The following is a 26,235-nucleotide window of genomic DNA, read 5'->3' as shown; positions in this document are numbered from 1 at the left end:
TGGCAATGGATCTCTGGAATGTGGCCCTAAGCCTCAACATACAGCTCAAGGCAATATTTGTGCCAGGGAAAGAGAACATACTAGCAGACATCTTAAGCAGGACTACCACGGATGCCCACGAATGGATGCTGCATCCAGACATCTTCAAATCCATCACAAGGAAATGGGGACTACCAGAAATAGACCTATTTGCATCCCCACACAATCACCAATTGAAAAAATTCTGCACAAGGACATACCACCCACTTGCTTGGAAGGTGGACTCCCTATCTTTCAGTTGGGAAAACCTGACAGCATATGCTTTCCCACCTCTTCCTTTGATGCACAAGGTGCTATTGAAGATCAAAGAAGACCACCCAAGGATCATCCTGATAGCTCCAGACTGGCCGAGGCAGCACTGGTACCCACTACTGAGGAGTATGTCTCGGGAACTCGCATGGCCTCTACCCCAGGTTCCTTTACTGCTAACACAGAACAACTTTAAAACCCTGCATCCGAACCTGAAAACACTGCAGCTAGCTGCTTGGAGCATTGCATAAGACAAAATAACCCAGATTTATCTCAAAGGGTTAAAGACATTATCTTGGAAGCTCGCAGACCCTCAACAAGAAAAACTTACTCAGCAAAATGGAAAAGATATCTCTTTTGGAGTGCAGAAAAAGGGCAAAATGTAGCACTGGTAAACATAGCTAACATTCCTGGAATACTTAGCAGAGCTTTTCCACAATGGCCTGTCTTACTCTTCCATTAAGATTCATGTGTCAGCTATTTCAGCAGAATACAACATGGATCCTCCAGTCTTCTCTCATCCTCTACTCAGGCAGTTTCTGAGAGGAATCAAAAATGTAAAGCCACCAAGGAAGCCACCATTGCCTACATGGGACTTGAACTTTGTGCTAGAAAAGTTGACACTTCCCCCTTTTGAACCAGCAGCAACAGCAGAATTACAGTACTTATCATGGAAAACTGCTTTCCTGCTTGCAATCACTTCAGCAAGAAGGGTTTCTGAATTACAGGCATTAATGGCAGTGCAACCCTTCCTTATCTTCCATCAGGATAGAGTGTCCATGAGAACTAATCCTACCTTTATGCCAAAGGTGGTCTCCAGGGTATCTTTAAACCAAGCAATCCACCTACCTACATTCTTCCCCAACCCACAGAACAGGGGAGAAAGACTGCTGCATACCTTGGATGTGCATAGGCAATTGCGTTACTACCTGGACAGAACCAAGAACAATAGAAAAACTGACCAGCTTCTGGTAGCATATGCCACAGGCATGGAAGGAAAAGCAATTTCAAAACAGACAATCTCAAAATGGATAGGAAATTGCATTAGATTTTGTTATTCTTATCATGGAAAGGCAACTCCACAGAGAATATCAGACCTCACTCCACAAGGGCTACAGCCACTACTACAGCTTTTTTACGAGGAGTGGCTACAAAAGACATTTTAGAGGCTGCTACTTGGAGCTCCGTGCATACATTTGCCAAGCATTATAATCTACCCTTATACTCCAGATCCCGAGCAGGTTTTGCCACTGCTGTTTTGCAAGGGATCTTAACTACACCATAATCTTGTTAGGTCCTCCTCCCCCAGTTTGGCTATGGTATTCTACCCATTTGTAAGGACTGCAGATGCATCCTTGAAGGACATAGTACAGTTTTGTACCTATCATAAATGTAGATGTCCGAGAGGTATGCATCTGCAGTCAGGATTACCCACCCTCCTTCCCCACTGTGGTACTCCTAGGGTATTTGCCCATCTTGTAGCTAGCTGGGGGAATTTATTATGGTGTATTTGTTTGTATATATGTATATACATGTTTATTTCTATTTGCTCTCTGTTGTTTGGAAACATTTGCATTTATCCAAATTTAGCCTTCCTAGAGGGCATCTGGCATCTGGGGCAAGAAACACTGAGGAAAATGGCGTCGGCTGATGCCTTTATACCCGAAGAACTGCAGCTATGATGTCGGGTGAAGTGCGACACCAGCCGAGGCCAGACCCAGACTTTGGAATTCGGCCGACCGAAGGGCTGCCTGAGGCCAGGACAACCCATTTGTAAGGACTGCAGATGCATACCTCTCGGACATCTACATTTATGGTAGGTACAAAACTGTACTTTTTCCATCATTATTTTAATAGGGAGTTACTAAGCTATTGGCCCAAAAGCCATTTTAAGCTTAGCCATTTTACCGTAAATATACAAAAATATTGCTGACGTGTCAGTACCCCAAGAAAATTTAGAAGAAACTCTTAGAACTTTTTGCTGTCTATGTATTTGGATGGGGAGTTGGATTTGTACGCCTAGTTACTTTTCAGTTATTTATACTGTTTACTGTATGCACAGTTATTTATACTGTTTTACTGTTTACTGAGTGCTTTTTTTAACTTCTCTTATTATCTTCCTAAAGGAGCAACTTCAAAAAAGAGAACTTCTTTGTTTGATGATCTTCCCCCAGCAACCAACACACATTCTGGTATGTAGTCTCAGTATTTTCATATTTAGTGTTGTAATAGTTTGTTGTAGAAAAATGCTTGTGTAATATAGAGGGAAGGAACCCTGAAGTCCTGACTTTGACTCAACTGTCCGGGGTCCGATAAATGACCGGGAAGGGGGGTGGTGGAAGAGGTATTGCCTGCTGTCTCTTTTTCACGGGAGTAGGGCTGTGGGAATGTCTCATAGTTCATAGGTTCATAGGTTAGTACTAGGCTAACTGCCCTTGCGAGCCATTTTAAGCCTAGCCAATTATTCCTTGTGAGACTCAAACCTTGCACTTTGTGTTTGTAAGGCAAACACCTTAACCATTAGGCCACCTTCCCAACCCCTGGTCGAGACTTGTGACCTAACGAGTGGACTTAATGTCTGGGAGATGGTCTAGCTAAGGGTTTTTGTCGCTTGCTGAATCTGATGACAGTGTCATGCTGTGCCAGCTACACACTTGTCCCTTGAGTTCTTTTTTCAGCATGTAAGGGGCATCCTTTGATGGTCACCTGTGTGACAGATGTATTCTTACTGGCTTCATTTGGGGATGATCACTGTAATCGACTAGATTTTTGGCAACAGTGGGGGTGGAAAAGAAATTTTAAAAAGTTAATATAGAAGTTAAGATACTGCAAAATTCCTGCTGAACAACGTAGAATATACTGATAAAAACAAAAGCATTGCTGTGCCAGCAGGTGTCACTCACATTGCCATGCCAGCAAATATCACTCTAGTTGTTTTTTTTACAAACATTTAGTGCTTTTTGTCCCAATGATTTTTGATCTTCATCAGAATACTTATGACAAAACCCTTTCTTTAAGTAATACCTGCAGGTAACCTAGCAACTTTTTAGCCAGTAAAAGCCAGTTCAAGACGTTATACATATAAAAATAGTTCTTTGCAAAGTTAAGTGCTTAGATTTCCAAATAAAAAAATCCACAATATATTTAATATTCAAAACGTACTATTTTCAGAAAGAAATTCCAAGAAACAAGTCACAACTCAAGAGGCACTTGTTTATGCACTAAATCACAAATAAATTCATCAGTTGGTCAAACCCTTAAAGCTTAGCTCTCCATTTTAATAAGAAGGTTACTAATAGACACATTTTCATTGATATCTGGGTCAGTATAATTTCCTTGCCTTGAGGTGTACCTCCCTGTTTCCTCACCTTTCAAAAATAGGGACCTTTTCTAACACAAAAAATGCAAACTTTTTAAAATTACTTTTTGATCATGTAAGTGCATTGTTTCCTAAAAGCCACCCACTGTTTTCCTATTATAAAATTCTGGACAGGATAAACTTTGGTCAAGGTACACAATTCCCTTTGTACTGCAATTATACTTACCATTTGGAGCAATCATGCCTGGAAAAGCTGTCACCATTGTTAACGTCTTCATATATAAACCTGCAATTGGGGCACACTCCACATTTCTATATCCCTTTAATGCCCTTCCAGTTATTCAACAGTGGTTTACTAACTTTTATTTCAGGTTTCCAGCCTTCTTGTATGCTTAATCAGGAGTGTCCCTGAGTTGGTTTAAAAGCCCGAATGGTTCTGATGCATTCTTCCATTTTCTAGTTATAACCATTTGTATGTCCTTATGCCTATAATTGCAATCAATAACTGGTGCCCTAGAGTTATTATTCCCCTGTATCCTGGTTGGTGGACATTGCCTTGGGGTATCTAATCAGTGTCTGAAAATTGGTACTCCTTTTTTCCATTACTTCTCCTTTAATCGTATCTAATAATTAAAGGTACCCTCTGTCCAAGAGCATCCTTATCAGTATGTCCTTTTCCTTACTGAAAACATGTGCATTGGAGGTTAATCGAAATAATTGACCCATATGCCCTTTCACGTTTTTTTCTTTTGTCTGAAAAGGTGACATCTTTTAAAATGTAAAAACTGTTGGGTTAAGTATTTTTCCTAAAAATAATTGATTTGTACCTATTCTCCAGGTGGCATTTATTAGCAAATATTATGAATACCCTGGGTATCAATGAAAAGGTGTCTCTCTTAGTAGCCTCCTTATTAAAAGGAGAGCTAAGCTTTAAGGGTTTGACCCACTGATGAATTTATTAGTGATTTAGTTCATAAATGAGTGCCTTTTCAGTTTTGGAGTGGTTCTTTGAATTTTTTTTAATTGAGCTTGTTTTGGGTATTAAATATATTGTGGATGTTTTCTGGTTATTTGGAAATGTAAGTATTTTTAACTTTGGAATTAATTAGTTTTATATATGTTTCTTACACAATGTAGATGGCGAATGCTTTTAACTGATCTTACTGGATAAAGAGTTAGAGTTGTTAAGAAACCTGCAGGTATTTAAAGGAGGGGTTTGTAAGAAAAAGCATTCTGAAGAAGTTCTAAAAATAATTGGAAACAAAAGCACTAACTGTTTGTATTAAACAAATTGAGTGACATTTGTTGGCATAGCTATGTGTTTATTTATTGATGTTTGATTACTGAGAAAGTCTGACTCGGTAGGAGCCCACTTTCAACGGAGCCTTGAGGGAAAAACTCCAAACTATTAGAAAACATTTTAAGAATAATAATTTTGCAGACTTGTTTTTAGTAAAAAAATAAGACTTTATCGATTTAAAATGCTGTAGTTTTACAGATCAAACTAATGACTTACTGCAACTGTCACATATCTTGGACCTGATGTTTGGTTAGCTGATAGAGTGGTCTGTCAGAAAAATCTGATAGTTCCGTGCATGGGTCTGCAGTGTTGCAGCTTCCCGGGAATATTATGCTATGCATCTGCATCTGTCAAATAAGTGTTTTAGAGAACCGAGTGAACCACTATGTATGTTGCAATTAAGGGAGGTGCTGCTTAACATAGAATATGCTGGAATGAAAAGCTGCATGAGGTGTAGGAGGTAACAGTGGTGGGTAAGTGTAAATTGTCTTTGTTATTTGGGAAATAGATTAGTGAAAGCTGACCTGTCTAGTCTGTAGTAGGAGAGTGTGCTTCATCCTTTTACTTAAGGGACTTTGTGGATTTTTGTTGGCATGTAGGCATTTCCTGGCCCAGACTAATGTAGAATGAAGACAATTATATTGCTCTGAAGGTAATCTGTAAATAATTTAATAAGGTGCTTTAGCTTTTTGAGTAATTTTGTGTACTGTTGAGTGATAATCAGAAAGCTTTTAGCTTCAGCAATATAGACGGTAACCAAATTCCAAATCAGCTTAGGCCAGAAGATTTCTGTGTACCACCAAAAATGCATAAGAGTGGAAGGCCAGTAGTTTCAGGAAAGGAACCCTGTTAGAAGGGGTCTCTGGGTTTGCAAAAAAATTCTGAAACCATTAGTCAGTGAAAGGGAATGCTATGGGCATCTTTCATTTTCTAAACATTCTTTCAGGTTGTCATAACCCATCACCATCACTTAACAGTGTTTTAACCACAGTGGACATATCACTCACACACACATCCCACACGAGGATGGCACTCTTCCTACAAGAGAAAACTAATCATCTCAGCAATACTTCAGGTTTCGAGGGACATCTTGTTCAGACAAAACTTTAATGGAAAACATCATGTTCAGACAATGGGTACCAGAATGGCTCTACAGTATACAAACCTAGAAGTGGAATTTGTATAACACTGCAGACACAGACCACTCATTTATTTCTATTTTATTTATTATTTATGATCTGGACACTCAGCATTAACTCCCTCAAGGAATTCCATCAATGAGTCAACAATCTGCTAAACTCTCTTTGAAGTACTCAGTTTTGGGTGTAACCTTCCTTGATACTAAGGTTGTTGTATATAACAGGACATTTGGGGTGTAACCTTCCTTGATACTGAGGTTGATGTACATAACGGGACATTGTAGATGCGCATCTTCAGCAAACCAGTAATAATCATCCCAACCACACCAAGAAGTCAGCTATTTATAGTCGAGCACTGCGATACCACAGCATTTGTTCTAGTGAGGCAGTAAGAGAGATGCAGTTGGTACAACTGAAAGACGTTATTCTTTTTTTGAACAGACCTCTGCTAGGGAGTTTGATAACACAGCTATCATGGGAATAGCTTCTCCAGTATAGCTTCCATCATAACAGTTTCACAGGAAGTAATATGTTCATTTGCCTGACTTCTAAAAATGTGGTTCATCTAATCAAATGCAGGAGCTGTTCAGAGACAAAAAAGTGAAAACTTGGAAAACAAATGAGATGCTGAAAGATGGACAAAAGATGTGGACACAATCCTTTTAGTGGTTTTGTTCAATTTATTAATTTGAACTTCATCAGAAAATTAAAACCTCTCACTTTTACCCCAATATAACAGAGTAAAACATATCACATGATGTCAATCTATCAGTTGGAATACATCGCCTTAAAGCAACAACTAGTACAAATACTGACAGATAACTATTAAAATACGGAGCACATAAAAAAATGTGTAAAAAAAGTGCGTCACTTACACAGTGATAGTGCTTCATCAAAAATAACTTTCAAAAACATTTAATATCATCTTGAGGCTAAAAAGCATTTAATATTAATACTTTAATTAAACATCGTGTCCTATCTGCTACCAGGTTGATTTGCAGTAAAGATTCTTTACATTCTTGTAAAATCTTATAATTAAGTCATTATTAGCTGCACTGTCTAAAACATAAAAGGTAAATTTCTTGAAGTCTGGACAGATATTTGCATGCTTGGCCAGAGCATTAGTAAAACTTTCTTTCTAATGGCCAAAGTGTGTTCATATATTCTCCTTTTTAGACTTTTTTTTTTTTTCAAAAACATTTTTATTTTGATTTCATTATAAACATATGCAAATATGCATATAACAAATACAATAAAACAATAAAAGTATTTACAGTATTTACATTCATCCATGTTAATGATTGTATCAGTATTTGTTCAAAAGGTTTTCCAATTTTTGCCATACTATTTCTTTTTGTGTAATGTTATGAGTTATGTAACAAATGGTTTGCAGTTCTTTTTTTACAAACAACTTTTGCTAAATTAATAAAATCTTTAAACAACAAATCTTGTTTACTTTTCCAGTTCAGAGTAATACATTTTCTGGCAATTGCAAGAATTGACCAGAGTAACTGAATCATAGGAACATTGAATAGGATTAGTGAATTAGAAATATCGGTTATCAGACCATATAGCGTTTACAAAATATCTGAAGTATTTCCAGTATTGAACAACATTTCTACAGTCAATGAACATATGAACCCAGTTGGCCTCTAGTAATTCATCACATTTCCAAAATTTACTTTCACTGTTTTTGTATATAATAGTATAGAAACTCCTATTAATAAATTTCCATGTATACAATCTCCAATATAATGAAGAACAGTTTTTTGGATTCATCAGATATTCTCCATTAAGCTTTACGTAGTAATTCAAAAAATCTGAGTCAATCTTTAGAGTGACTTCTCTTAGTATCTTATAGATAGGTGAGATACTTAATTTTTGATGTCTTTTCAAGACACCTAATAAAAAGTTGAATCAAACTAGGTATAGATTCATTCTCTAGGTTGATTGATACTCTCATTTTGTTTTCTGTAAATGGCCGTAATGAGTGTATGAACAACCAGCTGCCTTGACTATTATCAAAACTACATAAAAGAGAATTTAGTGGTTTAATACTCTTATTTTCAGTAAATTAATGCCAGAATATCGAGTTTATTTTCCTTTAAATTTTGCATCGCATTGATGTTGAAAGAATCTAGGCAACCAGGGGAGTATGCTGTAGGGAATATAAGAAATAGAAATTGTTTAATGTTGTAATTGCAATCAATTATATTTTTAAAGTTACTAAATATTTGATCTGAAGTAGGGACTTAATTTGTCAGCAACCTGTGGGGTCTTGGATCCGAAATCGGATCCGAGCCGGCAATTATTTATACAGCTATGGATCCAAGCTCCTAGCTCCTCCCCTCACCCATAATCCCCTGTCAACCCCAATTGACCTCAGATCTAGTTTGCCACTTTTAGAGAGACAGCTGGATTGCAGAGCTCCTGGCGACTTCAGATAAGTTGTTAAAAAACTTGTTTAAAAAAACAGAAAATCTTTCCTGTTTAACTTGAGTGTGTGTTTAGGATCCCTTTAGGTTAACTTTTAGCTCTTTTAATTTTATTTTTTTTTAGTGTTCCTCCCCTCGCTGGTCGTAGTGTGTGTGTGTGTTTGTGTTTTGGGGCCTGGTGTGCGTGTGTAGTCCTTTCCTTAGAAAATGTCAGAGGCCCCAAAGCCCATTTTTTCTAAGTGCACCGAGTGTGGCCATAAGCTTTCACTGGCGGATGGCCACACTCGGTGCATTCAGTGCCTCGGGGTTGAACACCTGTCCTCAGGATGCACGATTTGTGCAGGGTTCAACCCCAGGGCACTGAAAGAGCGGAGGTCGAAGCTGGTCCTGGTGGTACTTTTACCCCCGGAGTCGGCTTCGGCCTCCGCTACTCCCGTGGCACCTCCCCAGCCTGTGGTGGTAGCCACTCCTGCCCCCCTTCCTCCAGCCGGGATTCAAACTCCCACTAAAGCGCCGGAGGATAGAGAGGCCAGGAGGGAGAAACGGAGGAAGAAGCACCACAAGCGGTGGGCCGAATCCTCCGCTTCGGCCCCCCCCAGCTAAGCGGGCTTCTCCCTCCATGACTTCCAGGTCTCCTCCTCGGCTCCGATCACCTTGCTTCTCCCCGGGACCAGAGGAGGAGGAGACCCGATCTCCGTCGAGGTCATCGAGGCGGCACTCCAGGATTGCCTCGGTGGCCTCGTCGGGATCCACCTACAGCCCGTCTGACGCAGACTTAGACCGGATGATGAGAAGATTCATCCAGGCCCAGCTGCAGATGGGAGTGCTCCTGACCCCCCCCCTTTGGGGGGGAGCTCGACACCCTTTTTTGCTCCGATAGCGCCATCTCCAGCCCGCTTCTCGGGTTTGGAGCGCTTGGAGCCAGGCAGCGTTGGAGCCGGAGGTGGGTCGGTGCCGACAGTACTGGGTACTTCGGATCCGACCCTGCCCTCGAGTCTGTCGGTTCCATTGTCGGATCCGACCTCTCAGAGCCGTGGCCCGAGCTTCGGATCCGAGGGATTCAGTGTGCCTTCGGCTCCGTCCAGGTCGGAGCACACTGGTCCCTCGGATCCGACAGTCTCGGCGCCGGTTCCGATCCCTTCATCGGATCCGAGTGGGAGTCGGCCCTCTGAGCCCAGGGAGAGCGGCTCCCCCTCTGCCTTCGATGTAATGGAGAAGGCTCTGTCGAGAGCATCCAGACCCCCGACCCTTGTCTCGGCTCCGCCCTGCACTCCCTCTCTGCTGGGCCAGGCTTCCATCACCCGACCACAGGGACAGCCTGCTTCAATGTCCCAGGTTGTTGCTTTGGAACAGGACATTGCTGGCGAGCCTCCTCGGGCAGCCCCCCCGTCGGAGTCCACTTCTCTGCTCCCCAGAGGTCCTTTTCCAAGAACCAAAAGGGACAGAAGAAGATGTGGTTCTGGAAATCGCAGCATTCCCAACCTGCTCCGGACAACCAGTCCTTCCGTGGCAGAGGAGGACAGGGAGGACGCTTCCCTAGGGGCAGAGGGGCACCGAGAAATTTTGGGTCCAGAGAATCCTTCTCTGATCGGCCCACACAACAGCCCTGAAGGGTTGCCCGACTGCTCCACTCTGGAGGCAGTCGGGGGGGCGTTTCTCGAGGCACCTGGCGGCATGGGAGTCCATTACGTCAGACCGCTGGGTGCTTCGGATTATATCCAGAGGTTACAAAATCCCTATGCTTCATGTCCCCAGACTCAAGAACCTCCCCGATGTACCCACCCAATCAGAGGGAGGCTGCAGCAGTGGAAATCAGGCAGCTGCTCGAAAAAAGGGCCATCCAACCCGTCCCCCCAGACCAGCTCGGATTAGGGTTTTACTCCAGGTTCTTTCTGGTGCCAAAAAAGACGGGGGACCTGAGACCAATCCTAGACCTCTCCCTTTTGAACCTGGCAGTAACCAAGGAGAAATTCCGAATGGTCACTCTTCAATCCATTCTCCCCCTGTTACGGGAGAACGACTGGATGTGCTCTATAGACCGCAAGGATGCGTACTACCACATCTTAATGGACAGGCGATCCAGGAGGTTTCTCTGCTTCCGGCTGGGAGCCAGTCACTCTCAGTTCAGGGTCCTTCCCTTTGGTCTCACCACAGCCCCCAGGGTGTTCACCAAAGTTTTAGCAGTGTTAGCGGCCCACCTGAGACTCCAGGGAATGCAGGTCTTCCCGTACCTGGGCGACTGGCTCCTTACCGCCCCAACAAGGCATCTACACTGCTCAGCCAGAGATTTTTTTCTTCGTCTAGCCCCCCGGTTGGGCGTTACGATCAATATGGACAAGTCCTCCCTTGCTCCAACACAAGTGATAGACTTCATAGAGGCCAGGTTGGATACAAGAAGTCTTCGAGCCTACCTCACCTCGGAACGACTACACAACCTCAGTCTTCATATGCGGGCCATCCTCCAATCAGAAGCTCCTCCCGCGGAATTGGTCCTGAGGGCACTGGGCTCTATGGCAGCGGTGATTACTCTTCTCCCATACGCTCGCCTAAACATGAGGGTATTACAGTGGACCCTTCAAGTACAGTGTTTTTTCCAGCTTCTCCCTCTTCACCACCCTGTCTCGATCAGCAAAGCTTGCATGGGGGCCCTGTTATGGTGGCTGCATTCCCCAGGCCTCCATACAGGTCGGCCCTTCTGCGCCCCACCTCCCCTAGTCACAATGACCACAGACGCTTCTCGCCTCGGGTGGGGGGCGCATTGCTCAGGCAGAACAGTCCAAGGCACATGGAACGACTCAGAGACCTCCCTGCATATCAATGTTCTGGAGATGAGGGCAGTGCTATTAGCGTTGCAAGCACTTCACAACCTTCTTCCCGCTGGAACCATTGCGATACAGATGGACAACATGTCAGTTGTCTGGTATATCAACAAACAGGGGGGAACCAGGTCTTATCCTCTATGCCGAGAGGCCATGAGAGTGTGGGAATGGGCGATCTCCACCAACTGTTTCTAATCGCAACGCACATTCCGGGATGGTCCAACATCCTGGCGGACAAACTCAATCGCACTAGTCTTTCCCCTTAGAGTGGTCTCTCAACTCCCGTGTAGCGAAGCAGATTTTTGCAAAATGGGGGAAACCCTGCTACGATCTTTTTGCCTCTCCCTCAAATACGAAATGCGACAAGTTCTTCGCCCTGATTCCCCCAACAGGAGAAGCCCCAAGAGATGCTCTAGTGCATGCTTGGCCGCCCGGTCTACTTTATGCCTATCCTCCTCTTCCCATGATGCTAAAGATGTTACAGAAAGCCTCTCGGTTGGGGAGCAAGATGATCCTCATTGCCCCATTCTGGCCTCGACAAACTTGGTTCCCTTACCTGTGGTCTCACTTGGTGAATCCTCCCTGGATTCTAGATCCCAGTCCGGATCTGATTTCCCACCCATCAGGCTTACCGACCCCGAACCTAGACAGCCTGAAGCTAGCAGCTTGGCTGCTCCAGTTCCACTCTTAATTAGGACTCCCGGTGTTTCCTCTCCGGTCAAAGCCATCTTGGTGGCAGCGCATAAAACTTCCACTAGGAAGGTTTACCGCAGTAAATGGAAGTGCTTTTCAGTTTGGGTGGAGCATCATAATGTAGACCCCTTTACTGCTCCGCTGACGTCAGTTTTGGACTTCCTTACAGGGCTTTTTAATCAAGGGGCTAGCTGTTCGACAGTCAAGGTACAATTGGCAGCTATCTCACATTACCATGTAGGTCACGAAACTGGTCCCTTGATGTCAGCTAAACTATGTAACACCTTCCTCAAGGGTACCTTTTTGCTTAGGCCCCCGATCAGGGAAGCCATACCCCCTTGGGATCTATCGCTAGTTCTTCAGGCCTTGACTGCTTCCCCCTTTGAACCAGCTGCCTCTGCTGATCTTAAATATCTGTCTTGGAAAACAGATTTCTTAGTAGCCATCACCTCTGCAAAAAGAGTTTCAGAACTTCAAGCTCTTTCCGTAAAACCCCCTTATTTGGTTTTTCATCAGGATAGAGTGTACCTCGGGACCAATCCATCCTTCCTACCTAAGGTGGCCTCAGAAACCAACATCAATCAGTCCATCAATCTCCCTGTTTTTTTCCCTAATTACCAAAATAAAGGAGAATACAAGCTGCACTCATTAGATGTGCACAGGCAGCTGCGTTTCTATATTCATAGAACTGCTGGTCACAAACAATCTGATCAGCTGTTCATCTCCTTTTCTAAATTCAATTTGGGTAAAGCTGTTTCGAAGGTCACCTTATCACACTGGATTTCCCAATGTATCCGTCTAGCTTATGAAGCTTCTGGGAGGCCCGCACCTCAAAGGGTCCATGCTCACTCTACTCGTTCCGTATCTACTTCTACTGCATTCAGATCTAGAGTCCCTTTGATGATATTTGCTCGGCAGCCACTTGGGCCTCATCTCATACCTTTATTCATCACTACAAGTTGGACGTCGCCTCCAAAGGTAGAGCATCCTTTGGCTCCGCAGTGCTCCGGAACATCCTTCCATGATGGCCGCCCAAGATTCAGGTAGCTGGGGACTCTGTCCCACAGGTTGCTGACAAATGAAGTCCCTACTTCAGATTTCGAAGTTATGTACTCACCATAACGTTCCATCTGAGTAGGTGTCTTCATTTGTCTGCAACCACCCCCCCCCCCTCCTTCCCCCTGGCCTTCAGAAGAATTAGCATTATTCCTGCCTTTTTGGGATACCCTTTCAGGTATATAAGAGGGCAAACTTGATCTGAGGTCAATTGGAGTTGGCAGGGGATTATGGGTGAGGGGAGGAGCTAGGAGCTCGGATCCATAGCTGTATAAATAATTGCCGGCTCGGATCCAAGACCCCACAGGTTGCAGACAAATGAAGACACCTACTCGGATGGAACGTTATGGTGAGTACATAACTTCTAAATTAATGTCATAAGTAAAATGATCAATCTTCTTATTAAATAAACAAAATTCACGTGAAAGCCAATGAACTATACTTATTCCATATCCTTAAACTGATTTTCTATAGTCCTGACATCAGTTATATGAATCTCATTTATTGTTTTCCAGCCAGATGTATAGGTAGGTGTGATCCAATGTAATATGACATTAATTATAAGTGATTTGGAATAAAGCTAGGGGATGCTATCCCATTACTGTTCCTAACTCTAATGTCCCATTTATATGCAATCCTAGGTTTTAAGGGGAACAATAAAAATTTACGTAGCATGGAATCTAATTTTTTAAATAAGTTTTTGGGAGGGGGTAGTATCAATGAATGTATATTAAACACAATTTTAGGTAAAATTATCATTTTAATTAGCCTATCCTCCATTGTGAAGGACATTTTATTCCATCTTTTGATTAGTTCACTAATGATGGTTATTAAGTTGTTGTAGTTTAGTTTAACAGACTCTGTCCATGTACTGTCTATACTGACACCCAGATATTCTAATACATCATTCTCCCAATTAAACAGGCTATTCTCTTAGGTTTTTGTTGATTTTTTTTTTGTTAATTGGTAATGTTTTGGATTTATTATGATTAAATTTAAGCCCTGAAATTATTTCAGACTTGCTTAATGTATTTATAACATCATGCAAAGAACCACCAATATCACTCAATGTTAACAACGTATCAGCAAATAATTGTATCTTAGTACAATAGTTCTTAATTTGAAAGCCTTTTATATTTTGCTTGTTTCTGATATACGTAGAAAAAGGTTCAATTGAAAGAGCAAACAATAATGGTGACAAAGGGCAACCTTGTCTAGTTCCCTTGAGGATTTCTAGTGGTGAGGATAGACATGATCCAATTTTCATACAAGCTTGTGCTCTGCTATAAATTTTCATTTAACAAGTTGACAAAATCTGAAGAGAATTCAAAACCAATCAGAATTCTTTATAGATGAGATCAGCTAATAGAATCAAAAGCCTTTTCTGTGTCTAGGCTGATAATTGTTTTTTTGTATTTGCATGCTATGTCTGTTAATGATAGTAATTTAATAATGTTATTTTGCACTTTTCTATGAAGAATGAACCCTGTTTGATCATTATGTATTAGATTAGGTAATATTTTCTTTATGCTATTAGCTAATACTGTCATAAAAATTTAATAATCAATGTTTAGTAACACAATTGGCTTATATGAATCACAATATTTGGGGTCCTTACCTGTTTTTAATATGGGAGAGATAATTGAGTATTTCCACGATGGGGATGTTATACATTTTTGCTTAACCATAGTAAAGGCACTCATTTTCTTTATTATATTTTCAGGAAAAAACTTGCATAGTTCAGGAATTATTCCATCCAATCCTGGAGCTTTATTATCTTTTAAATTTTTTATTTGCTCTTTCACTTCTGTTAGTGTTGTTTGTTTATTTAATATGTTATTTTGTTGCATTGACGCCTTAGTAGTTATATTTTCTTGACTAAAAGTATTTATTACATTATCTGTCTCCAAAAGTGGTGTGTTATTATTTATATCTTTTATAGTAGTTTTTGAACACTTCTAATATGCCCATTTAGTTAGATGTACTCTTAACTGAGCCATCAATTTTATATTTAATCTCATTAATAAGATTTTGATTGTTTGTTTTTTTTTTTTTTTTGGATCTTACCACTATTTTATGTAGATATTTGGGATTTGCAGCATAAGATTGCAATCTCAGTTTTTCCAGGTTTATGGCTACCTTATGATTCGGAAATTCTAAGTATTTTTGATTTAACTTAGTAATTTCATTATGTGCTACTTTATTTGGTTTTGCATCCATTTTTATCTTGTCTGTTTTTTGTAAATCTAAAAGTTCTTTGCCTCACTCTCTCCTTTTTTAAGGTACCAAGGTTTTATTCTACTATAAATATATATATATATATATATATATATATAGATATATATATAGATATATATATCTATATAGTATGTCACTTCACCATTATCATTTGTTTCCATAAACATGTCTATTTCTTTCATTATCCATTCCCTAAAGTCATTTAACTTAGTTATGTAAGCAGGAATTCTCTGTAGGAATCTTAAATCATCTGTATGTGTAGTTAATATAAAGTTTATAGCATTATGGTCCGAAAGTGGACAAGTCATTATAGATATGCCACTTATTTTAGAGTATATATCATTTGATACAAAGACCTTATCAATGTTTGTTTGTGTACCAAACTGATATGAATAATGAGTGCAGAATAAGGAATAATGTTCTTAGACCATGTATATCTTTAAGGTTCATCTGGTTTGTAAAGTCATTTAACTTCTTGGCTTGAGATGTTTGTTTTATTTTACCATTTTAGAAGTATCATTGCCTGAGTAATTTCCCCTTTTGCATTTAAAGTAATCAAGTCCAGATATTTGTCAACATATTTACTACTCAGTCCTGGTATCCAGTATGTACTAATCAAAGTATAATACTTCCTATTGATTTCCAAAATAACCATGCTTAGCATACCATCTTTATCTGAAATTGTATTTATAATTCTTAGCATAGTATAAGTATTTATCCATAGAATGAGTGCCCCTTCTCTTAGTCTTAAAACATGAATCCAACCAGAATGGTATACCCATTGAATGAGTATTTTTGTAGATCTTTTTTTAGTAGGTGGGTTTCCTGTAAAAAGATGATCTGGGCTTTATGCACTTTTGATATGTTTAAGCAAACCAGCTCTTTTGACATTATTGTTCAAACCATTAATATTTAATGATAAACATTTATAAGCCATTGACTATAATGTATATGCAATTACTAACTGAAAGACCCTTCTTCCATGTTGACTTGAAATCTACTGAAAACTTACTTATCAAAAACCCAAAACTATTTACAAATGCATACATGAAACATAAAGTTTCTGGTTTAGTTAAAAACTTAACTAAACCATCCATCCACCATCTCTCCAATACCAAACAACACAAATTATCCATGTCTGCTTAGAATATAATATAAAAACAAAAAAGAAGAACATTATGAAAGCAACTAAAAAATCTGAATCCATTAAATATACATTAACATGAGAGTGTCCACTATATCTGAAGCTATATGAATGTCACATAGGATAATAGCACCTCTAATACATGGATATGCCAGAAATGCACATCAGATCAAAGAATGTATAAATATTAGAAGCCGAAGGTTAAGAAGATTGTCAGTATTTCCACAACTTTTTAAGAAACAGATAACCATTTTGTCAGCCATCTAACATTTTTTCATGTAAGGATTTGTTAAATACATACATACATATATATATGTGTATGTATATATATATATATATATATATATATATATAAAACACTTATTGCAACATAACTATTATATTTTGCAATGGTACACATATTACTCATATGTATTAACATCTATGCTGATGTCTTTCAACAGGAAGGGGGAGGAGAAAAAAAGGGCGCCTCACAACCCTCTGTTTAGTTACTAAAGGTTTAGTTATATAGTATAAGTCTGATATTAATATGCATATGGAGTTTTCTAATGCACATCCTAGTTCACTTGATGTCATTTAGTTACTAATAGTGTCATTGACTCTGCCGAATGTATGCATCTATATAAGAAGATAGACATTTTCAAAAGAGTTAAACACTTTTATCAGAACTAATTATTTACCATTTAAAGTATCTAGTGAAGGATAACAGAATTTAAAGAGAAAAGAATTCTAAGTACAACCGTTTAACAAGTTCAAAAGGTCCAGTGATGTCATCGCTGTAGTTTCATCAAGCTACAGCTTCATAAACTTGTTTAAAAGTATCTAAATGGGCTTGTGCACAACAGAAGTTGTCTCTAGTGAAGAGAAAATAATTTTTTTGCAAGAAATTCAGATCTTGAAGCTTTTAGAGTTTACAGAAAGCAAAAAAAAAAAAGCACTCAAGCTGCCTTGTCAGTGCATGTCATGAATGTTCACAATGAGAGCAGTCACACAGATCACCAGTTTCATCACAAAACATCAACATCATGAAAAAATTAACCCTTTCATATAAAAACAGCTATTTAGAAGTAACAGCTGCTCCAAATGAGAACTCGTATTATAACATTTCAGTCCTTTACCCACCAGTTAACCAGGCCAGAAAAAAAAAGGAACCTAGTGTGTGTGTATATATATATATATATATATATATATATATATATATATATATATTGTTGTGTCTTTCAGCTGTGTGTGTGTGAGTGTGTGTGTGTGTATATATATATATATATATATATATATATATATATATATATATATATACACACACCATAGCGGAACGGATAGTGTGTAGCAGTTGGAGGCACTCCGTCGGTGCAGTTGGCGGGGTGGAAGCAGCATGGGGTATTTGGTGCAAGTATCTTAATTGTGGGTTTTGTTAATTGTGTTTTTTTAGGGATAGCGGCTTAGATGGATTTATTTGCAGATCTTCCAGAACCATCAAATGATGGAGCTGTTGAGTATGTAATGAAAGGAAACATAAAGGAGTCAGTATGCAGGGATTGCTAAGCATGTACTCTGGGCTGGGAATAGTGGGCTTTACTGTCAGGAAAGCCACTTGTAAGAGTAATATGGGGAATGATCATCAGGTACCAGCTAGATGTTTGGATGTCTTTTTATATCATCTAATGACAGTGGGAAAATGTGGTCTATCAATATTTTTCTTTATATACTACTCATAACAGTTTTTTTTGTAGATTATGGATCATGGTTTGTACTTTCTTGTTATTGAGATGTAATGGTCCGATCTTGTGTCACTACTTAACTGAGGATGTTATGTAGTCCAATCTCGCCTACATTCTTACCCACGGCTTCGGAGCCGAATGTCGGCTCCGACTTGGCCAAACTTCTTTAGCTCAAAGTCTTTCTATTGGCTGGGCTAAGATAGTATCCCATGCTGCACTGCTCTCTATCCTCAGATCTCATTTGCCGCTCGTGTAGCCCGCACATGGTCTCTCTCTTGGCTGTGGCTAAGTACCCTTTTTCTTCCTTATCAGAGAAATTTGTTGCAAAGAAAAATCTATTTTAATAGCTATGGTGTGTTCTTGTCTTGTCTTGTAAAAAGCATTGTGTTTTGGATCGTTTTTTCTGTGGTATCCCACTAGCTGTTTCCAATGGGCTAGGCCCATTTCAGTTAGAGGACTTAGTCTGTCCCCTTGCTTTCTTTGTGTCTTTTAAGTGTACCGGGACTAAGTACCATTTAAATTAGAGATATTAGTCCTTTCTCCCTTGTGTTTGTTTAAGGATCATTTAACTTGGAGATCTTGTGGTATTTGTGTGTTGTAGTTTTTTCCCACCTTGTGACTGTTTGACTGTTGGTCCTTTTATTCAAGGTTTGATTGTCTTGGTGCTTTATTAGTGTTGGTTCATTATGTCCAAAGATACTAAGGAGCACAAGCCCTCGGTCTTCAAGAAGTGCTCTAGGTGCAGTTACAAAATGTCCATTACCGATGGACACTCCGTCTGTGTATATTGTCTGGGAGCGATTCATCTCCAGGAGTCATGCAGCTTCTGTCATGCTTTTAGTCCGCAAGTTCTTCAGGAAAGGAAGAATAAATTGATTTTGAAGGGACTTCTGAAACCCTCCTTCGAGGAGGGTCTGGAGAGTGCTTCCAGCTCTAAGACTAAATCTATTAAATCAAAAAAGAGATCTCCGGCTCCATCAGTCTCCTCGGAGCCACCGGAGAAAATAGCAAAGTCTGCTTCGACATCCTCGGCTCCACTGTCCTCGGGGCCACAGGAAGTGTCAGTTGTTATGGAACCTGCTTCGGCTCCAATTTTCTTGGAACCTGTTTAGAACTGATCGTCTAGCATTAGGCCAGTATCCCCTTCCCGCAGGTCTCCTTCAGAGAGGAGGTCTATCTCCTTCTCTATCCTCTAAATCCCCCAGGACCTTATCAGATGTGGACATCGATAGAGTGGTGCAGAGACTCCTTCAGTCACTGGTTCTGGCAAAATCGTTCTTGGCCCCAACCCAGTCGGCTCTGGAGCCGGTCCCTCAACCTGTTTCGATACTTCCTCCTCCGAGCACACCTCAGCTTTCGGAGACGGAGTGCACAGCTCCACGTGATGTCCCTAGGTCGGTTCCGACAGCCCCTCCTGGCTTATCAGTGCCGATGTCTGCTCCAACCCCGTCGGCACCGTCCACAGGGTTCAGGACTCAGGATTCTTTGGTCGGACCCGAGGGAGAGTCTTCGGGACACCTCTCGGCTTCTAGTCTCCCTCTCGGTGCTTCAGCGCGGGGAAGTTCGACTCCTGTCGTGGCTTCGGAGGCTGGTCATTCTTCGGACTCGGGGGGGGGGGGGGCAACCTTCGAGGCTATGCAGAGTGTGCTGGCCAGGTCGTCCGCGGCATCATGCAGGTCGGTCATTCTGTCCCCTACTACACCGGTGCAGGTCTCTGATCGCCATCTATCTCTAGACAGTGGAGCCCCAAGGCCTCAGGTTACCCCCACGAGTGGTCCTCACATTTCTGAGGGTCCCTCAGAGTTTTTGTCTGAGGAGCCACCCAGAAAGAAGACGTGCAAGAGGAAGCACTTAGATTCCCAGGATGAGTCTCTCACATCAGACACCGACCTCGAGGAATCGGAGGGGTCCTCCAAGTCATCCTCTGAGGATGTTTCTTTCTCTGACATCGTAGAGATTTTGAAACAGAAAGGTGACTGGCCATCCAAGGCACCCTCCGAGGAGGAGTCTGTCTTCATGAAGGCCTTTGGTGCTCAGCCCTCCGCCTCTTGGGTATCTCCACCCTTTGACCTTTTGGATTTGGTTTGTCGAAGGGTGTGGGAAGCCCCTGACTCTGTGGAACCAGTCCCCAGGAGACCCAATAAATTTTTTTCTGCTCCTCCTGATAAGGAATTTCTGTCCAAGGGAGTCCCTTTGGATGCCATGGTGGTGGCAGCTCCCACTCAGAAGGAATTAGCCGAGACTTCTTCCACCGTCCATCCCCCTAACAAAGAGTCTAGGACCATGGACCGATATGGGAAGCATACTTTTTCTTCAGCGACCTTTACCTTATGGTCACCGAATTATTTATCACACTTTACATGGCTCCAGAGAGATCTCCTCAAGGAGCTTGGAGATTCTCTCACAAGTAACATTTCTGAGGCGGTGGCTCAGACGGTCAGTGCTCAGATGTCTACCCTCAATTCCATTGCAAACTCCTCCATGAGGCTAATCTCCTATGCAACTGAAGGATCGAGTAGGGCAGCAAGTTCAGGAGTTGCTCTTAGGAGGCAGGCCTGGATGCGCCTTTGTCATTTCGCAGAGGCCTTCAAGTCTTCATTCACCGATGCCCCTTTTGATGGTTCCTCTTTGTTCGGAGCCAAGGTGAAAGACACTCTCACCAGGTGCGAGCAGGAGGGAAAGACTCTGTCTGCCATAGGAGTCCATTTTTGCCTTCCCTCTAGGCCTTATCCCAAGGCCCAGAGGGGTGGCAAAATGTGGTTCACGAAATCACAGAGGTTTTATTCCTGGTGCACAAGGTGAGCCCCCCTCCAGAGGCAGGGGAGGGGGTGGTTATTCAGGGAGACGTCGCTCTAAGGGCAGAGGAGGCCCCCGCAACTTGGAAAACCGCGATTCCTTTCGTGGTTCTCCCTACCGCCGCTCCTGATGGGAGGCCCGACACTGCATTTCCGGAGCCAGTCGGGGATCGAATCTCATTATACCCGGGTGCCTGGCAAGACATCACCCAGGACCAATGGGTTCTATGAAATAATTTCCGGAGGATATGCCATTCCCTTCTCGTCAAATCCCCCTCCAATCAAGAAAATCCCAGATGTTCCATCCAGTCAAAGGGATTACGCAGCTTCAGAAGTTTCAAAGCTGCTAGAAAAAGGAGCCATCCAACATGTCCCCTCAGACCAGATCAGATTAGGGACTTACTCCAGATTCTTTTTGGTGCCGAAAAGGACAGGGGACCTGAGACCCATACTGGATCTCAGTCAGTTGAACACCCATGTGCAAAAGTCCAAGTTCCGAATGGTCACATTGCAGTCTATTCTCCCATTGTTGGGAAAAGAAATCCTGCTCCCCCGATTGCCATGGTGACCACGGATACCTTCCAGATGGGGTGGACGGGGCATTATCTAGGCAGGACAGTCCAAAGCACGTGGCAAGAGCATGAGATGCATCTGCATATCAGTGTCCTGGAGATGAGAGCTGTGCTACTAGTGTTGCAAGTACTCCAGAGTTTTCTTCCTCACGGGACTATTGCAATCCACTCAGACAATATGTCAGTGGTGTGGTATCTAAACAAGCAGGGAGGAACCAAGTCTTATCCCCTTTGCAGAGAGGCCATGTGAGTCTGACAGTGGGTAGTGTCTTTCCAGCATTTTCTGGTGGCAACGCACATTCCGGGGACGTCCAATGTGATCACAGACAGACTAAGCAGAGCTATTCTGATGCCTTACTGTGGTCCCTGAACTGTCAAGTTGAGGAACAGATCTTCTACAGGTGGGTTCAGCCTTGCTGCGACCTTTTTGATAGCCCCCCCATTGCTAAATGCAGCAGCTACTTCATATTGATCCCCCCTCATGGGGAGTCACCCAGGGACGCTGTAGTCCACGATTGGCCCTCCGGTCTACTATATGCCTTCCCTCCGGTCCCCTTGCTGTCAAAGGTTATTCAGAAAGCACACTGGCCTCGTCAAATTTGGTTCCCCTTTCTCCATCCCTATCTCATGGACGCTCCTTGGATTCTTGACCCACAACCGGACTTACTGACACACATGTCAGGGCAGCTCCATCCCTCTCTTTGGACCCTCCGGTTGACAGCCTTACACAGCTCCAATTTCGTCTGTATTGGAGTTCTTGTCTATGCCCTTTAACCAGGGTTCAGCGGCCTCAACCATTAAAGTCCAATTGGCGGCGATTTCTACCTGTCATGTCGCAGACGAGCCTAGCCTGATGGCACATAGACTCTGTAAGTCTTTCCTGAAGGGCACTTTGTTACTTCGTCCTCGGGTATCAGAACCTGTTATGCCTTGGGACTTAAACTTTGTTCTACAGGGTCTTACTTCACCCCCCCTTTGAGCCTGCAGCCACTTGCAATTTAAAATTCTTAACTTGGAAGACTGTCTTTTTAGTAGCCATCACGTCAGCCAGATGCATTTCGGAGCTTCAAGCTTTATCAATCAAACCCCATTATTTGATTTTTCATAAGGACAGGGTTTCTGTCATACCGAACCCCTCTTTTCTTCCCAAAGTGGCGTCGGTCAGTAACCTTAACCAATCTATTGAATTGCCAGTGTTTTTCCCCAGTTCTCAAACAAGGCAGAATTAAAATTGCATCAATTGGATGTGCACGGACAATTGCGTTTTTATTTGCACAGAACGAAAGACCTCAGAAAATCTAATTAGTTGTTTGTTTCCTTTTCGGAAAACAGAATTGGGTCTCATGTCTCCAAAGTTGCATTGTCCAGGTGGATTTCCAGTTGTATTTCTTTCATTTATACCTCAGGGGGTAAAGATTTACCGTTCCGAGTGAAGGCTCACTCTACTCAGTCTGTATCTACATCTACAGCTTTTCAGGCGAGATTGTCTATGGATAATATTTGTGCTGAGGCTACTTGGGCATTTCCTCACACCTTTGTTACTCATTACAAGTTGGATGTGGTATCTAGGGGCAGGTCTTCCTTTGGTTCCACAGTGCTCAGAAGTATTTTCCACTGAGCCTCCCAGGATTTAGGTGCTGGGGACGCTGTCCCACAGGTAAGAATGTAGGCGAGATTGGACTACATAACATCAAGAAGTTATGTACTCACCATAATGTTCGATGTATGTAGTCCATCTCGCCTCACATTCTTACTTACCCCCCTTCCTTCCCCCGTCCTGGAGGATCTGGAGGTTAGGTCTGGTTTCAGAGCTCCCTTCATTCTTGGTTTGTTCTTCCTTTCCTTAGGTGTTGTTATGCATGGAGAATGAGTGCTGGTGCTCGCAGCAGACTAGATCTGGGGATAGAGAGCAGTGCAGCATGGGATACCATCTTAGCCCAGCCAATAGAAAGACTTCGAGCTAAAGAAGTTTTGCCGAGTCGGAGCTGACATTCGGCTCCGAACCCACGGGTAAGAATGTGAGGCGAGATGGACTACATACATCGAACATTATGGTGAGTACATAACTTCTTGTTTGACTGGATGAATAAGCTACTTCTTGAGCAGTTAGTTTTGCGATTCTGCCAGTTAAAGTATAGCAAGATGCCCGGTCACACACAGCTGTCGGCTTGTGGAGGTGTATTTATTTCACATAACAGTAGTTCCCTAGTGCTTGGAGTCCTTTTCATTCCGGTGGAGCCGTCTGTAATGCACTTAATTTCCTTGTGCTTCCAGGACAGGAGGCGCTCAAAGAAACCTACTGTATCGCACAGTAAATATACAGTAAACTGTCAGAGATTTTACAGAAAGAGGCAATTACCATTTTAAGGAGCCGCTTACACGCAACATGCATAAAATATTTAGGGGTATCACTGATGCTTAAGTAGAAGTATAGTATATTGTGAAAATTTACAGTGCCTGTCTATCACCTCATCTATGTTTTGAAATTAGGGTCATAGCGAACCATTTTCTCTTAATTCTGTAAGGTGGATTAGTTACCCTTTAACTCCCTTCCCCCTAGAAGAAACATGTGGATAACACCTCCTTACAAACAGAACATAAAGTACAGTTTGTGCATGTGGCTTTGTAGATATTGTAAATTAATGCTGCTCACTTTATTTTGCAGCAATAACGTGGTCCATGAACTTAAGCTACACAGACTTTTTATTTTGTTTGGGGAGGGCATACCTCTCAACCTCTTAGAGCGGGACAATTTTTAAATAATGCTCTTACAAACTTAGAATGTTAATAGAATAACATGTTTTGTATTACCATGAATTTTCTGAAGGATATGAAGTCAGAAACTCAAATGTCTGTTATTATTTTCTAGCTTCAATCTTTAATGATTTACTACTAATTTGCCAAAAAAACATAATTTTACAAAAAACGGACCAAAATTATGAAGCCAATATTTGGACATTCTTTGAAAATCTGTACAGTTGACTGGTATGGGGTGTGTAATAGTAAAACTTTGTCATGTATTGTTACACCAAAGTGGTGGTTCATTAGAAATACAGAAATGGGGAAAGTATTTTAGTTCTGTTGTGTTTTGTTTTGTTTTTTTTTTTTCTGTTTAATGGGTCTGGCACACCATCTTATCTCCATGTGCTTCACTGAATTAATACCTTAATGTATAAAGATGTAGTAAGGGATTAAGATGTTGGCTGACCCACCCCCCCTTTTAGCATTTGTCAACATAATGTATATGAGGGCTAATGAATCTTGTGTTGTCTTTTGAATTGCATGTGTGTCTCGGCTGACCCCCCCCCCCCCATTAGCATTTGTCAACATAATGTGTATGAGAGCTAATGAAGCTTCTTTTGAATTGCGTGTGTCTTATGAATAAAGATTAGTGATATCTCAATATTTGGGCTGCAATTTTTTATAACTTACTAATATATGGAAGGTACTTATTGTATAAGAAAATGATCACATTATCATCCTTGTTACTTTGTCTGCATTGTGTCACATAACATTGTTTTGCAATGTCTCTTGCATAACAGTGAACCACACTTCAGTATAACACAGTACATTTGTATTGCATGAGGTGGAAGTCCCAACCCCCAAAAAAACTTCCATTTGGCAAATGTCTGCTTTTCAAAATAAAATAAACTAACAAAAAACACAAAACTAACTATTTTTGCAATTAATCTTAGTTATAAAGCAAGAGGAAATGTGAAATGATTTCAGTTCTATACTATAAAAAACTCCAATCCTTTATTTGCTTTTTCTCATCTTCCTAAAAGAAATCTTGATTGTTTTCTCATACCCCTCAAAAACAACGTTAAAATATAGTAAAAATCAGTGTACTGTAAAGGATATCTAGTACAACAATATTTACAGATGCTGTATTTCTTTGTGTAGGAATACATTTCAGGTAAACATTATTGAGAGAGAAGGCAAGATTATATGCAGTGCTTTGAATAGAACAGTAATAAAAACATTGTATCCTCATATTGCCTTATAGTTTGCAGAAATTGTGGCACTGCCTGCAGGTTGTTTTTTCAATGAAAAGTGTTTTCAGCATTCATTTTAGGGACAGACATCCCCTTCCATTTCTGTCCCTTGCACTATTTTAACAAGATGTGTTAGCCCTGCTCATAGAATTACAAAAACTACATGTAATAGGGAATCCTGTGACTGTTATAAGGGAAATATTTTGTTTGCTGCATACTGAATACATATATTGATTAAAGGTTACACATTTTCATCATTAATTGTACTGCAGAAGTAGGCAAATTTGAGAATCTTATTGATGCACTCAAGAGCTAGGTAGAAGTGGAGGCAAGGTTGCTGAATTACTTATGCTTGGTGCATTAGGCCATTAATATCCACATTGTAGAATTGTGTGTAGTCAAAAGTAGCACTGTACAACTGTCTAGTCACAATCCAAAACACCATAGGGTCATAGGAGATTACTAGGCTATCGACTCAGAGGTCATTTCAAGCCTAGCCATTTCATCCCAATGTAATACCATATAAATGCTATGTCAGTATCCAAGAACTTGGAACAAACAACTCTGTGAAATCTGGAAATACAGGCACCAGAATTGTACTTTAAAGGAAAATTCCCTTAAAACTTTTTTTAAATCACTTCTCGTAGATTTAAAATCCAGTCCTTTTATTTATACATAAAATGATGAGCGCTTTGTCTTTTCATGTGAAAGACTTCATCAG

The 26,235-nt window shown here is 41.3% G+C and overlaps 1 protein-coding gene across 1 annotated transcript in view; it reads left to right on the top strand.

Annotated features, from left to right (window-relative positions):
* The window catches only part of LOC122801582 (ILK associated serine/threonine phosphatase), a 1,071,836-nt gene that overhangs the window by 17,594 nt on the left and 1,028,007 nt on the right, over nucleotides 1-26,235 (top strand). The window contains exon 2 of the mRNA XM_044071026.1: nucleotides 2,415-2,480. Within this exon, the coding sequence (XP_043926961.1) occupies nucleotides 2,415-2,480 (66 nt within the window). The remainder of the gene's footprint in view (nucleotides 1-2,414; nucleotides 2,481-26,235) is intronic.

Source organism: Protopterus annectens, chromosome 5.part0 (genome assembly GCF_019279795.1).
Source record: "Protopterus annectens isolate FY-2018-M chromosome 5.part0, PAN1.0, whole genome shotgun sequence".
Lineage (NCBI taxonomy): Eukaryota > Metazoa > Chordata > Ceratodontiformes > Protopteridae > Protopterus > Protopterus annectens.
The sequence above is the reverse complement of the archived record's forward strand: the minus strand, read 5'-3'. Positions and strand labels throughout refer to the sequence as shown.